This window comes from Pinus tabuliformis, chromosome 2_1, assembly GCF_031772625.1.
Source record: "Pinus tabuliformis cultivar Carrire ecotype Pingquan chromosome 2_1, CPIR1, whole genome shotgun sequence".
NCBI classification, from domain to species: Eukaryota; Viridiplantae; Streptophyta; class Pinopsida; order Pinales; family Pinaceae; genus Pinus; species Pinus tabuliformis.
Genome location: NC_142299.1, coordinates 215,058,715 through 215,073,164, shown reverse-complemented (window position 1 = coordinate 215,073,164; position 14,450 = coordinate 215,058,715). Strand labels below are relative to the sequence as shown.

Below are 14,450 nucleotides of genomic sequence, written 5' to 3'. Positions count from 1 at the left end.
TCCATTTATCAAATATGGTGCAAAACGTGATGCAAATATTGCACCGAGTTTTGTACCAAGTCTTGCACTAAGTTTAGCGCAAAGTGTTGCACCAGGTTTTGTATGAGGTTTTGCACCAAGTTTTGCACCAATTTTTGTGCCAGGCTTTGCGTCAAGTTTGGCACCTAATTTTGTTTCACCCAATTTTTCATCCTCTATTGCATCCATTTTTTTGCACCTACCTTGCATCAACTTTTGCATCATTTTTTGCATCCTCTGTTGCTTCGTTTTTCGCATCCATTTTTTCATCCCCCTTTGTGCCAAGTTTTGGATCAAGGTTTGTGCCTAGTTTTGCATCTGCTTTTGTTGCATCCACTTTTGCATCTTGTTCTGAATCCACATTTGCATCTTCTATTGCATCCACTTTTTTTGTGCCACAATTTGCACCTATTTTTGCGCCTACCTTTTCACCCACTTTTGCTTTTAATTTTGCATCCACGTCCGCATCCCCATTTGCTTCTAAGTTTGCATTTACTTTTGCATCCTTTTTTGTATCCAATTTTGCACCAAGTTTTACATAACATTTTGCATCTTATTTTGTGTCTACTTTTGCATCAAATTCTATTGCATCCACTTTTGTATCCAAATTTGCATCCATTGTTGCACCCATGTTTACATCCACTTTTGCATCCCTTTTTGCATCTTCTTTTGCATCAAATTTTTCTTCCTTTTTCGCATCTATCAGTGCATCCACTTTTGTTGTGCTACAATTTGCACCACGTTTTGCATCTACGGTTGTACCCATGTTTGGTTCTAGTTTTGCATCCACATTTGCATCTTCTTTTGCATCAAATATTGCATCTATTTTTGCATCCACTTTTGTGTCAGGTTTATGCATCAAGTTTTATGTCTTGTTTTGGATCTACCTCTTCATCTAATTCTGTTGCATCCATTTTTGGATCCAATTTTGTTTCCACAGTTGCACCCATGTTTGCGTCCACTTTTTCTTCCTTTTTTGCATCTTGTTTTGCATCCAAGTTTGCATCTTTTTTTTTTATGTCAACTATTTCATCCACTTTTGCATCCAATTTTGTTGTGCCACAATTTGTGCCATGTTTTTCACCTACCATTGAACCCACATTTGGTTCTACTTTTGCATCCACATTTGAATCCTATTTTGTGTCCAAGTTTGCATTGAATATTGTGTATGTTTTTTCATCCCCTTTTGCATTCACATTTACATCAAATTTTGCATCAGGCTTATTTTGTATCCAATTTTACGTCAAAATAGAGTTGTTATTTCTCATGCATATATCATATGTGTCCTAAACAACCCTTTTCTAACACTCATCACATTTTTTGGGTTGATGATATTTCTTACGATGTTGATAATTATGAACAATTGACGACAATGTTGATAATGATGATGATGACAACGGTGATGATGATGACATGAATGGTGATTATGATGATAATGATAATGATGAAAATAGTGATAACAATGATGGTAGTGTTGATGATGATAATGAAGATGATGACAATGATTATGATTATGCCAATGAACTTACAATAATATGGATTCATGAAATTACTAGTTCAAGACCATCTTTTGTAGACATATTACACACAATTTTCCTGTACCTCAATTTACACACACATACAAAAATATTTTGTAATACAGTAGATAATAATCACTCTCCAATTGGGGAATACATGGCTTATTTCTTGTCTTTTCCTACTCCCCTGCGCATTTCATGGTCCTCGACATCTCTTTCTAACAAGTTTTCTTTTTGCTTCATGCCGCAGGCTATACATCTCCTCTTGTTTGAAGAAAGTTGATTCTCCATTTGACTTTTTGATGTTTAACCAAAACATCTTAGTTTATTTATGTTAGGCATATATGTTCTGATAACTTACTCATACTATATGACTCCTTTTGATCTCATATAGTTTTTGGACATATATCATATGATATAACACTTGCAATTATAGCACCCTTCCTAGATTCTATACATGATTAAGATGGTACATCACCCTTTTACCTTGCGTTGTGGTTTTCATGTAAAAAATGTGCACACATATTAGGGGTTGAATTTATACTATGATGTGTTGCTATGTTTTGATTTTATTTCTTAATATATTTTTGATAGTTGATCCTCCGGGATTGGGAAAATATGGTGTAAATATGTAAATACAAAATAAGAAAATGGAGAGACCTTGGAATGTGAATCCCAAGGGTCTCTCTCCTATGTGTATATATTAATATTCTTCTTAATATAAAATTTAAATATTCTAGAGTTACCATATATCTGGCTTGACATGGTATTAGAGTGAAGGTCTGCAGGTCCCAAATTTGGCATCCTTTTTCCTTTGTAACTCCTTTTCCATTAGTCTAACTTATCCCTCTGTCATTCCTTTCCTTGGTAGAAGCATTTGCGCTATGGAAAATTGAAATTCAAACACATCGATCTTAATGAATTCTCCTTTTGCTGCTTGAATATAATGTTTATGTAGTCATTTTATGCACTATACACACTGGTTGAGGCCCTCCATCAATTGCTACACATTGTGCATGTTGTAACAAGGTTGCATACAAAATTTCATCACTGGGTCGAGCTTGAAATACTATGATGGTACTGTATCTAAACTTACGCTTACTTATTTTTACAGATCCCTACATTTATCTACGATTATTGGTTGGTGTTGGCGTTGTTGTTGAGCATTGGCATTGACATTGTGAAGTTTGTATTTATATCTATGTTGAATACTCATTGGTGTATTGAGTTGATTTATTTTATATGAGAGTTGGTTTACATCAAAAAGGATATTTGAGATCAAGAGCCTGCATAAATTTTTTTGGGTTATTTTTATTAAAGAGAATTGGATCTAAGATGTATGATGAGTCTTTATTGTTTGTATAGATATATTAGATTTTTTTATCAAAGACTAATGCTGCAATTATTTTGACTATTCAGGGCCCAACTCAAAATTTTGCAGAGATGCATTCACTCATCTCCATTGTTGGAGTAGTTCTCACTGGAAAAGAGAACTACCATGAATGGTCTAGAAAGATAAAGCATACCCTCATTTTCAATGAATTATGGAAAGGAGCATGTGAAGGAGGAGATGACAATCTTCCTGCAAATCCCACAACAGACAAAGAGCTTTCCATATGGGAGAAAAAGAACAATAAGGCTTATGCCTTGATTGTTGAATTAGTAAATGAATAGGTGAGTCAACACATTTCACCAATTACGTCCAATTCTTTTAATACTTTAAATAAGTTGAAAGACTTATATGAATCACACTCAGAGCTTGAGGTAGTCCAACTAATGATCAAACTCTTCAATCTATAATTGAAAGATGATGATCCCCTTTCCCTAACCTCTGAAATTAGAGCTATTATGCATGATGTAGAAGCCACCAAAGTTAAAATGGATGTTCAAAGAACTATATTATGACTATATCCCACATATTCTCTTAAATCATTACAAGCTAGTGGCCAAATTAAAGAGATTACTTTTGACACTCATCAATTGTCACCTTTAGGTCTAGTGCCATATAACCAAGAATTCATGGGAAGGTCACCCATGCCAAGACTCCTCCAAATCTCATAGACTTAACCATGATCTTTTCTCAATATTCAAGCTCACTTAGCTTGCTACCCCACCCACAAATTATTAACAATCATCATGCCTTATAAACTATTCACTTAAAGCTTCTTTCTCTTTATATAAACAAATAGTTTCAACATTCCAACATTATGAAATACCATTATTATAAGATTAATTGCATATTTGAATCCATTAATATATAACAGATATCCAATGTGCCTCCTTCACTAATAATGAGCTTCTTATGAGGTTAAATAATCCATTTAGCTTTTTTTTTTGTATCAAGTGATGCTCACATAAGTGAAAAATAAAATTGACATGCACCAAAAAATCACATAACATCCATTTTCACTTTTCAAACATATGAAATAGAGGAATGATGTCAAATAATGAGGCTTTTAGAGGATGCGCGATGACACTCAAGTACTTCCATGGTGGTTCCATTCCATCGGATCTTCCCCTGCCCTCAGCCCCTCACACCAGGTGAGTTCATTCTTCATTTCTTTTCGAGGGTTTTTTTTATGATTTGCATTTTGTCTCCTTAAAGGGTATGTGAAATTATTATTTATAGTGAAATTTGTGGGCTTATAAATGGTTCAAAATTCTCAATGATGACATGTGTAAATATTAGGGGAAAATGACTTGATAAGGGAACCTATATACAAGTCATTGGGAGATGAAAAATCACCTTTACATTCTATTGTTATGTTCATTGCAATTTTTTCTTAGGGTTTGATCTGAAGTGTGTATATATCCTTTATTTGTAGAGTTTTAAAGGGTGTAGATAGGAGAATACACGAGAAGCAAAATAGTGGAACAAGCTGGGGTGGTTCTATTAACTGGGTTTATGTTGTAGTTGATCATCGTGGTAGGAATGGTTCTGCAACCAATCTAAAACAAGGTTTTGAACACAAGTTATTCTCCTTCTCAGCCACCTTAGTATTCTCCTCCTTTCCAACATGATCTTGGATTAGCTGTTAATTAGGACCGTGGTTCAAACCTTATAGCCTCCCATCATCTGATACCATTTGGTCACCAGTTCGCTGCCCCATTGCAAAAAATAGTGAAACTAGTGTCAAGTTTAGAATGGGCCGTGGTAGCTAAAAAACTTGAATTTAGGAGATCCGATGGGCATGACTTTTTATATGCTACAACAATTCTAAATTCCTGGGCTACTCCCCAAGAAACAGATTCATCAAGAGATGAATTGGCTAGAAATGATAATGTATCCGATCTACCTTTTTTTGCAGAGACAGTTCTGTCAAGATTTGCTCAGGCCAGTCATTTGACAAAGTTTCATCTTGTAGATGGAGGTCTAGATGACCTTCAAGTGTTGAACATAATTATGAGAAATTTAGAAACTATCATCAACGTTTAGATTCATTGCACAAAACTAGAAAAGTTGGATTGGATTCTGGAAATTTTACCTATGGGCTTAGTGAGTGCAATAACATTGGCTGACGAGCTAAAACCCCAACTAGTTTTCCCAAGGAGGGCGAGGTTAATGACACTTGAGATGAAGGAAAAGAAAGAAAACAAATTGGAAAGGCTTCTAAGAGTGAAGAACCCCCAATGTGTTCAAGAATTTATAAAAACCATAAGGTAGTCGTAACACATTGTATGTCTTCCTCCTATCTCTGGGACGATAAGGAAACTAAACTCAGAGACAAAGAACCCCAAGAAGAGTTCTATGGACCTTGATAAACATCCTTAGGCCCTAAGCATGCCAAAACTAGAGGACCCAAATAATGCACAGCTAGAGTAGGTCTTAGGGCCGTCGAATTGCCAGATGACCGCTTATTGAATTCTTAACTTTGCTTGCTAAAGACTAGGTAGGCCTAGAAATCGTGGTATGGTGACCTTCTAAGATGAATTCCAAATGTGAATAGATAAAATCCTTGGGACTAGCCCAAATTTGTTGGAAAACCCTTTCCTTTGGTTCATAATCCACCAACTCCTCCTCCTCCATATAGGTCCAATAGTAAGCAACCTACATCTCATATGAAAAACATATTTGAAAAGTAGTTGTGTGTCTTAAAAGGGTTTATCATGGCTATCATCTCCGCACTTAAAAAATATATTTCATGTGGATAAAAAACTCATGGTTACCATTTAATCTTATTTTTCATTTCGACAAGTATATCAAAGCTTAACATTGCCCAGAGCCCATTCACTCTTCGTCAAAACTACGCCTTGCTCTAGTTTGAAACTCGATGACCCTTTCTCTACTTATAATTTTTTCATGGGCCTATAGGGTTTATTTAATGTTGAATTCCTCTTCCATGGTAGAGATATTGTAATGTTTTGGTAAACATCTTCCTAGTAACTAAACTCACAGAATTATATGCCATTTGTGGGAATGTTTTGGATGCGCGACAAGTGTTTGACAAAATATCTAAAAGAAGCAGATCCTTATGGAACATGATGATCAGAGGTTATGCATGCAATGGTCTTTTTGAAGAATCCCTTATGCTCTATCATCAGATGCAAGAGGCAGGGATACATCCAGATAAATTTACCTTTCCTTTTGCCTCAAGGCATGTGCTACTCTCTCAGCTTTGTAAGAGGGCAAGGAAATTCATCATCAGATACTCAGATTTGGACTTGAATCTGATGTTGCGATAGATAATTCACTCGTAACGATGTATTCCAAGTGTGGGAGTGAAGACATTGCATGCCAATTGCTCGAAATAATACATTTGAGGGTTCGAATCGAGCAAAGAAGATGAAGTGATTATTTAGTTTCAAGAAGAGTGGAAGAGGCCTATGAGAAGGTAAGCGTTTAAGCCATTATTTGCTGTACAATATAGTTTCCTTTGATGATCATGCATATTAGTTGTGATAGAATCCACTGTGTAATTTATTATTGTGTATTTGTTGTTTTTAATTTTTTCTTTAATATGTTAACCTTGTAATATCTAGAAACCTTTCTTTACTATTTTTTGTCATGATTTTTGGTGACATCATTTTTCCTATCACTCCAAATTGCTTGGAAGTGAGACATATGTACTTATTATGTGACCTTATTGTGCACTTCGATTTCCAAATCAATGAGTTTTGTTAAATATTTCAATCTTTATTACCTAATGCATGATGGATGGAAGAGATGTAAATTAGCTTGCTTGGTCACAACAAAATGTGTGTAGTTATTTACTGCAAGTTTTTGAAGAGACAAAAAATATAAATCTTGATTCTTTAAATGCAACATTATGCAAGAATACAAAAATGTGATATCACTAAATTAGAAAAAAATTGGAGTTTATTTCCCATCATTATGATTTCATATGTATGTTAGAATGTATACTACTCAAAATCGACAAGGATTTATGATTTCTTGGATATTATCATCATTCATTTTTTGTTATGCACAAAAAACAAATAATCTGACTAATATGACTTTGGATTTAAAAAATATTCAGGTCTTTGATAACATAGTGATCTTGTTGGTTTCTTCATTAGGCTCATTGACATGCTTTTAAAGCCTTTATCTTTGGTATTGAACTTCTGTTTGTTAATTCACATTGCAATCACATTTCTTTGTTTGGATGACTCATGGTTAACTCTAAATGTTGCTTATGGGTAATCCTGTAGCATATTTGATTTAGTGGGTGCAGTGATTCTACTGGTTTCATCATCTGGCAGAGCAATACCACTAGTTGAGGTAACATGTCAATATTGTTCAACTTTTGTTTTTGCAACCTTCTAGCTTTTGCAACTTTGCTATATTTTACATCCTGAAATTTTCGACTATAAAATATGTAAAGAGTAAAAACTTTTGCTACCCATATTTATAGTAAATACCCAAAATTCATATAATTGAAAACATCTAGGAAAATCAGGACACTTTATTTTTATTTTTCCCACAACTACCCTGAATTTGTTAATTTCAAAAAATATAAGTAATTATTCCTTTCTCCCAAATTCTGTAAATTCCTTATTTTGGTAAAAATATTATTGGGCAAATTTATTAACATATACTAAATCATTGGATAACTAGCCACATGCACACCACTCATTAGTGTTTATGGTTGGAGCTGTTGTGGTGAAGCTAATCAAGTTGCACCAAATAAACACAAAAGAGGATGATGTGCCCAAATGAAGAATTGAGTCCATGCCTATGAGACAACAGTCCAACTAGAATATGAAAAGTAGCAGGAATAACCTCCCCAAATGCAATAGCCATGTGCAAACTATGGGCCATGTATGCCAAATCCTATGAATAATAATGTTGGGTTGTGTTATATTCTTTCCACGACTAGCCCACGTAGTTAACCGGGGGCTTAGAAGGGGGGCGGAGCCCCCCCTTCATTGCGCCGATTGCGTAGTGGGGGGGGGGTCACAGGGGGTTTGAGGGGTGCAAGTAACCCCACTCTATGGGGTCTGGGGCAGTGCCCCAGAAAATTTTGTTTTTGGACCCTATATTAGGTTGGGCAGACATACCTATGGTTTGTGCATGATTTTTCACACATGGTTTTGGACGCGATGGTTTTTGGTCCATGGTATTGGATTCTTTGGTATGTATAAATATGTATTATAACATTGAAAGGAACATAATGAAAAATCAAGCTAGTAGTCCCGATTTTGGGATCCAGGGGAAAATATTTGTGTATATGTGTTTTATGTGTCATGCTCTCGCATTGTTTATTTTCTGTGTTTTAGAATTTGTATGCAGGTAATTTCTGTACGGGGTTAAAACCTACATTTGGTATCAGAGTTATTTTGGCTTCAAGGGGACGCCTTTTTTGCTAAGGGGTTTCGCTCGAGCCTGTGGTAGACCCTGTTCAATGGGAGATCTGCGGGATTGATTCTGGTGGTGAAAGAAGATGGCGAGCAGTGGAAAGATAGAGATCAAGAAATTTAATGGTTAGATTTTTGAGTTATGGAAACTCAAGATGGAGGATATGTTGGTGGATAAAGATCAGTGGATCGCGGTAGATCTGGGTACTAAACCAACGAGAGTGTCCAATGAAGAATGGAAGAAGTTGGATCGGAAGGCTAAGAGCACAATATGATTGTGTGTCTTGGATTCAGTATTGCTGGATGTATCGGGACAAGCTACAACGAAGGCTTTGTGGGACAAGTTAGGGAATTTGTACCAATCTAAGTCTTTGGTGAATAAACTGTTCCTACGAAAAAAGCTGTATAACCTGAGGATGAAGGATGGAGACTCGGTGATAGAAAATCTGAACGCATTTAATACTGTGGTAAGTCAACTATTATCTGTTGATATTAAAATTTCAGATGAAGATAAGTGCATCAATTTGTTGTGCTCTATACTAGATTTGTGGGATAGTCTGGTTATTGCAATAGGTAGCAATGCAACTGCCTTGTAGTTTGATGAAATAGTCTCATCCTTACTGACGGAGGAGATGAGATGGAAAAATATGGAGAGCCAAAATGGTGATGCCTTGTCTATACGAGGACGGTCCCAGAACAGAAACAAAAATAAGTCATCGAGTGGGAAATATAAATCTAGAGGGAGATCTAAATCTCCAGGAAAACCTGTAAAGGTGGTGTGTTGGAAATGCGGAAAGGAAGGGCACTACAAAAGGGATTGTAAATTTAAAGATCTTGACAAAGGAAAGGGATTTGATGATGCTCCTTCTGCAGAGGTGAAAACCACCTCAGATGAAGGTGGGGATGTGTACTTGGCTTCTTCAAGTACACATGTAGATCATGAGGCATGGTTGATTGACTCAGGTGCATCCTTTCACTTCACTCCCCATAGAGAGTGGTTTTGTGAGTATGAGAAATATGATGGTGGTGATGTCTTCTTGGGGAATGACAGGAAGGATAGAATCGTTGGTCACGAAAAAGTAAAGTTGAAGTTGCAAGGTGGAAGGGTTATAACACTTCCGGGTGTTCTGCATATTCCTGCATTGGACAGAAATCTGATTTCCATAACAAGATGGATGATGCAGGTGTAAAAAATAGTGTTCGAGAAGGATACCTGCAAAATGGTTCGGGGAGCACTAGTATTGATGCAGGGAGTTCAGATTGGGACTTTGTACAAGCTGCAAGGTAGCACTGTTATTGATGGGTGCAACAGTTCTGTGGTTCTTGAAAGTGGAATAGAAAATCTAATGTCTCTGGAGAGAAGACCATGCTATGGCATCAAAGTCTTGGACATATTGGAGAGAAGGGCCTTCGAATACTTCATGGTAAAGGTATGAGTAATAGCTCTTTGGATTTTGATTTCTATGAAAATTGTGTATATGGGAAGTAGAATCGCGTGAGTTTCCCCTCTGGTGGTAAGAGGGTGAAACATATATTAGAGCTTGTGCACAATGATGTGTTTGGACCTATGAAGGTTCCATCACTGGGTAATTTTGTGTACTATGTATCATTTATAGATGATTTCTCAAGGAATAAATGGATATATTTTCTTAAGAAGAAATCTAAAGTCTTTGACAGGTTTAAAGAATTTAAGGCTTTGGTGGAAAACCAGACAGAGAAGAAGATAAAAGTGCCGAGGATAGATAACGGTGGAGAGTTTTGTAGTAAGGAATTTGAAAAATTCTGTAAGAAGTGGTATAGCACGATAGAAGACTACTCCATATACACCTCAGAAAAATGGAGTTGTAGAAAGAATGAACAAGATGTTGATGGAAAGGGCAAGAAGCATGCTCATTGGTGCTAGGTTAGGACAAGAATTCTAGGTAGAGGCGGTGGAGATTGCATGTTACTTGGTCAACAGATCACCTTCATCAGCATTGGAAGATAAAACTCCACAAGAGATATGGACTGGTAAGAAACCTTCTCTTTCACATCTGAGGGTATTTGAATGTGATGCATATGTACATGTTCCAAAGGAGAAAAGAACCAAGTTGGATAGTAAATCTGAAAAGTGCATCTTTATTGGGTATAAGGATGGTTTAAAGGGTTATAAAATTTGGAACCCAGTAACAAGGAAGGTTGTGTACAACTGAGATGTGGTGTTTAGAGAGGTGAAATATGTTATTAAACATGAAGTCCAACCAAAGGAACCTGAGAAGATAGAGTTTGAGCTAAAGGAGGAAGAATTTGACTCTATAGCAGATGAGGAATCAGAAGATGAAGAGCCACAAACTCCGGGTGTGAGAAGATCAGTTCGAGAAAGAAGGTAGATAGAAAGGTATAGTCCATTTGATTTCTGTTCAAATTTTGCTTTATTTGTTACTGATGATGATCCTAGAACTGTGAAGGAAGTAATAGATTCAAAGGATGGAAAAATCTGGAAAGAGGCCATGGTTGATGAAATGGAATCTTTGCACAAAAATGAGGCTTGGGATCTAGTGGAGTTGTCGGCTGGAAGGGAACCCATTGGCAGCAAATGTGTGTTTAAGAAGAAGAAAAATGCAGAAGGAAAGGTGGAGAAATACAAAGCTCGGTTGGTAGTAAAAGGTTATTCCCAGGTGTCGAGAATTGATTTTGGTGATATTTTTTCTCCTGTTGCCAAGGTAACTTCTATTAAATTACTTTTATCTGTTGTTGCTGCTTTTGATTTTGAGGTAGAACATATGGATGTGAAGACAACATTTCTTCATGGGGATCTAGAAGAGGAGATCTACATAAAGCAACCTAAAGGTTATGCGGTGAAGGGTAAGAAAGAACTGGTATCCAAGTTAAAGAAGTCTCTGTATGGGTTAAAACAATCATCAAGGATGTGGTACCAGAAGCAAAGCAGATCACTGTGTGTATTTTAAATTAATTGGTGACCATGTTATTTATCTGGTCTTGTATGTGGATGATATGTTGCTCGTTGGAAATGACAAAGAAATTATCTAGGATTTGAAGACCCATTTGTCCTCCAAATTCAACATGAAAGATCTTGGTGCTGCAAACTATATTTTGGGCATGGAAATTAAAAGAGATCGGACAAAGAGGAAGCTCTAGTTAAAACAGAGGAAGTATGTTGAGACAATATTGTAGAGGTTTAATATGCAGGATAGTAAACCAGTGAAGGTTCCTATTCCTGTAGGTGTAAAGTTATCTGCTGAACAGTGTCCCAAGACACAAGAAGAGGAAGAGGACATGTCCTGTGTTCCATATGCAAGTGCATTCGGTAACCTGATGTATGGGATGGTCTGTGCTAGACCAGGCATTCCGCATGCAGTGGGAGTATTGAGCAGGTTTATGTCAAAACCAGGGAAGGAGCACTAGACAACATTGAAGCGGGTTTTCAGGTATTTGCGTGGCACTAGTGATTATGGTTTGTGCTACCATGGAAGAATAGGATTGGACAGAGTGTTGGATATTCGTAGCTTTCTTGATGTAGACTGGGCTGGAGATATGGATCAAAGAAGATCTACAAGTGGGTATGTGTTTAACCTATTTGGAGGTTCAGTCAGTTGGATGAGTAAGAAACAATCCTTAGTGGCACTATCAACTACAGAGGCAAAATACATGGCAGCCACTCATGCAAGCAAGGAAGCAGTTTGGTTGTAGAGATTGTGTTCAAGTATGGGTTAGAACAGGGAGCTATAAGGATAGAATGTAACAGCTAAAGTTCAATTTTCTTGGCAAATAACCCTGCATATCATTCAAAGACAAAGCAAATTGATGTTCAATATCACTTTGCGAGGTATATGATAGAAGACAAAAAAGTGTTGCTGGTAAAGGTGGACACTTTGAAGAATACTGCAGATGCCTTGACAAAATCTGTGAGCTCTGGGAAGTTCTCTTGGTGTAGAGAAAAAATGGGCATTGCAGGGCTGGATAAATGAATAATCTCTCTTGTGGACCCTTGTGGAAGGAAAACAACAAGTGAGAGAATGTTGGGTTGTGTTATATTCTTTCCATGACTAGCCCACGTAGTTAACCGGGGGATTAGAAGGGGGGCGGATCCCCCCTTTGTTGCACCGATTGCGTAGCGGGGGGGGCAGTCACAGGGTGTTTGAGGGGTGAAGTAAACCCCACTCTATGGGTCTGGGGCAGCGACCCGGAAAAACTTGTTTTTGGACCTTATATTAGGTTGGACGGACCTACCTATGGTTTTGTGCATGATTTTTCGCACATGGTTTTGGACGTGATGATTTTCGGTCCATGGTTTTGGACACGATGGTTTTCTGTCCATGTATTGGATGCTTCAGCATGTATAAATATGTATTGTAACATTGAAAGGAACATAATGAAAAATCAAGCTGGTAGTCCCGTTTTGTGATCTAGGGGAAATCTTTGTGTATATTTATGTGTTATGCTCTTGCATTGTTTATTTTTTGTGTTTTAGAATTCATATGCAGGTAATTTCTGTACCGAGTTAAAACCTACAAATAAAGTGTCTTGCCTGTAAAATAGTTGCAATGAATGTTGTTAATAAAGTATTTTTTTGTTGGATCCATTCTAAGGCTTGTATAAATAGAGTAGATACATGTGAAAATTTACTCATTCCCATTCCCTTCTAGCTGTTGGAAAATTACATGCATCCCATTCTCCATGATTTCTTGCATCTCAGAGTACTAAGTATTGGTGACTCGATTAGGGAAATGTGTGTCTCTGTTGCAACTTTTATCATTCATCAACCTTTCCTCATACTCCTTTTCCTCACAAACATTAGTCCCATCACCATCTCTAGTAGTTATTTTCCCTCCATTTTCTTTGGATGTACTTGCCTCTTTCTACTTAAAATAACTTAGTTTTACACTTGGTTGTTGTCAAGATAGGGAAGTCCCGCACTTAGCAATGTTGGGTTTTGTAGGTGCTGCAACCGATTTACAATCTCCTAAACCTATGGACCTTTGTGATTTGGTCCTATAAACATTTCTTTGATTGTCTAGGCAATCAATATTCTGAGCATTCTCATCACTGTTTCTAGAACCCTTGTGTATGACCAAAGTTGCAAATCTTGAACCCATTTTTCTTGAGGGCATGCCAGTTGACTCTAAAGAGGAAACATTGTCCACTAATCCATTCTTTTTAAACCCCTTATCATTAAAATTATCCTTTCTATCCATGAAGCCAAAAGCTACATGCCTTCTGATCAGCCTTGTGCTAACTCCAATATGAATGATTCACCACCATAGGTTTCCATAAAGGAAAGAACTACATATTTATGTTTAATATTTTCTTTGGTATAATGGAACTAGAGTCTCAACATGGGCAGAGTTAAATGGATTTCAAACCTTGTTGGAAATTGTTTTACCACTGCCTGCATCTCCCGGGACTAGCTAGAACAAAAGCAGAGTCAAATGTATTCAATAAGTCGTTCGATCTTAGATATCTTATTATTTCACTCCTTAGAGCAATCCCTACTCATCATAGCTTTTGAATCGATGTTTATTTGGAAATTTATTCTTTGTGTCTTTTGTTGCAGTAACTAACCTATGATCTCATCCAACTTGAAATTGTCTACTCTTGTAGCTACACTAATTGTTAAGTATTAGATTCTTCCAAGAATCTAAAAGACCATAGTGTAGGTTATGCATAGTTTATTGTATTGTTAAGGAACTCCTAGGTGTTAATTCATTGGTTTAATTTCCCACCTTATTTGGGTGTTATTCTTGAACATGAATAGTCGAGGTTACAAAAAAATAAAATACATTGCTACTATCTCTTTGGTTCAGGTCTGAAAATCCTTCTAACCTCCACCTTTTACTCGTTGACCTTGTGTGTTATTTTATGGTTTTGTACTGCCCAGGTTTCTTATTAGAGGATTTTACCTTAACCATTGAGTGGATGGGTGATTATGCTCGTTCGCTAGTAGCCTCCCTATTCGCATCACTCACTTACTCTCTCTTTCTTTTGGTCGTCACTGTGGATGAAACTGTTAGATTTGATAGTGAAAGGGTGGGTATAAGGACCTTCCCTACCCCTTGCTTTAGTGAGGGCCATGCTTTGAGTCTCCTTCAATCATCTTCCCTTTGGTTTAAGGGAGGCCCA

The 14,450-nt window shown here is 36.9% G+C and overlaps 1 protein-coding gene across 1 annotated transcript in view; it reads right to left on the bottom strand.

Annotated features, from left to right (window-relative positions):
- Positions 1 to 217: 217 nt before the first annotated feature.
- Positions 218 to 14,450, bottom strand: part of LOC149199514 (uncharacterized) — an 81,502-nt gene continuing 67,269 nt past the window's right edge. The window contains exons 6-7 of the mRNA XM_089400598.1: positions 3,062 to 3,117; positions 218 to 523 (exon numbers count right to left, since the gene is read on the bottom strand). Of these exons, the coding sequence (XP_089256724.1) occupies positions 218 to 523; positions 3,062 to 3,117 (362 nt within the window). The remainder of the gene's footprint in view (positions 524 to 3,061; positions 3,118 to 14,450) is intronic.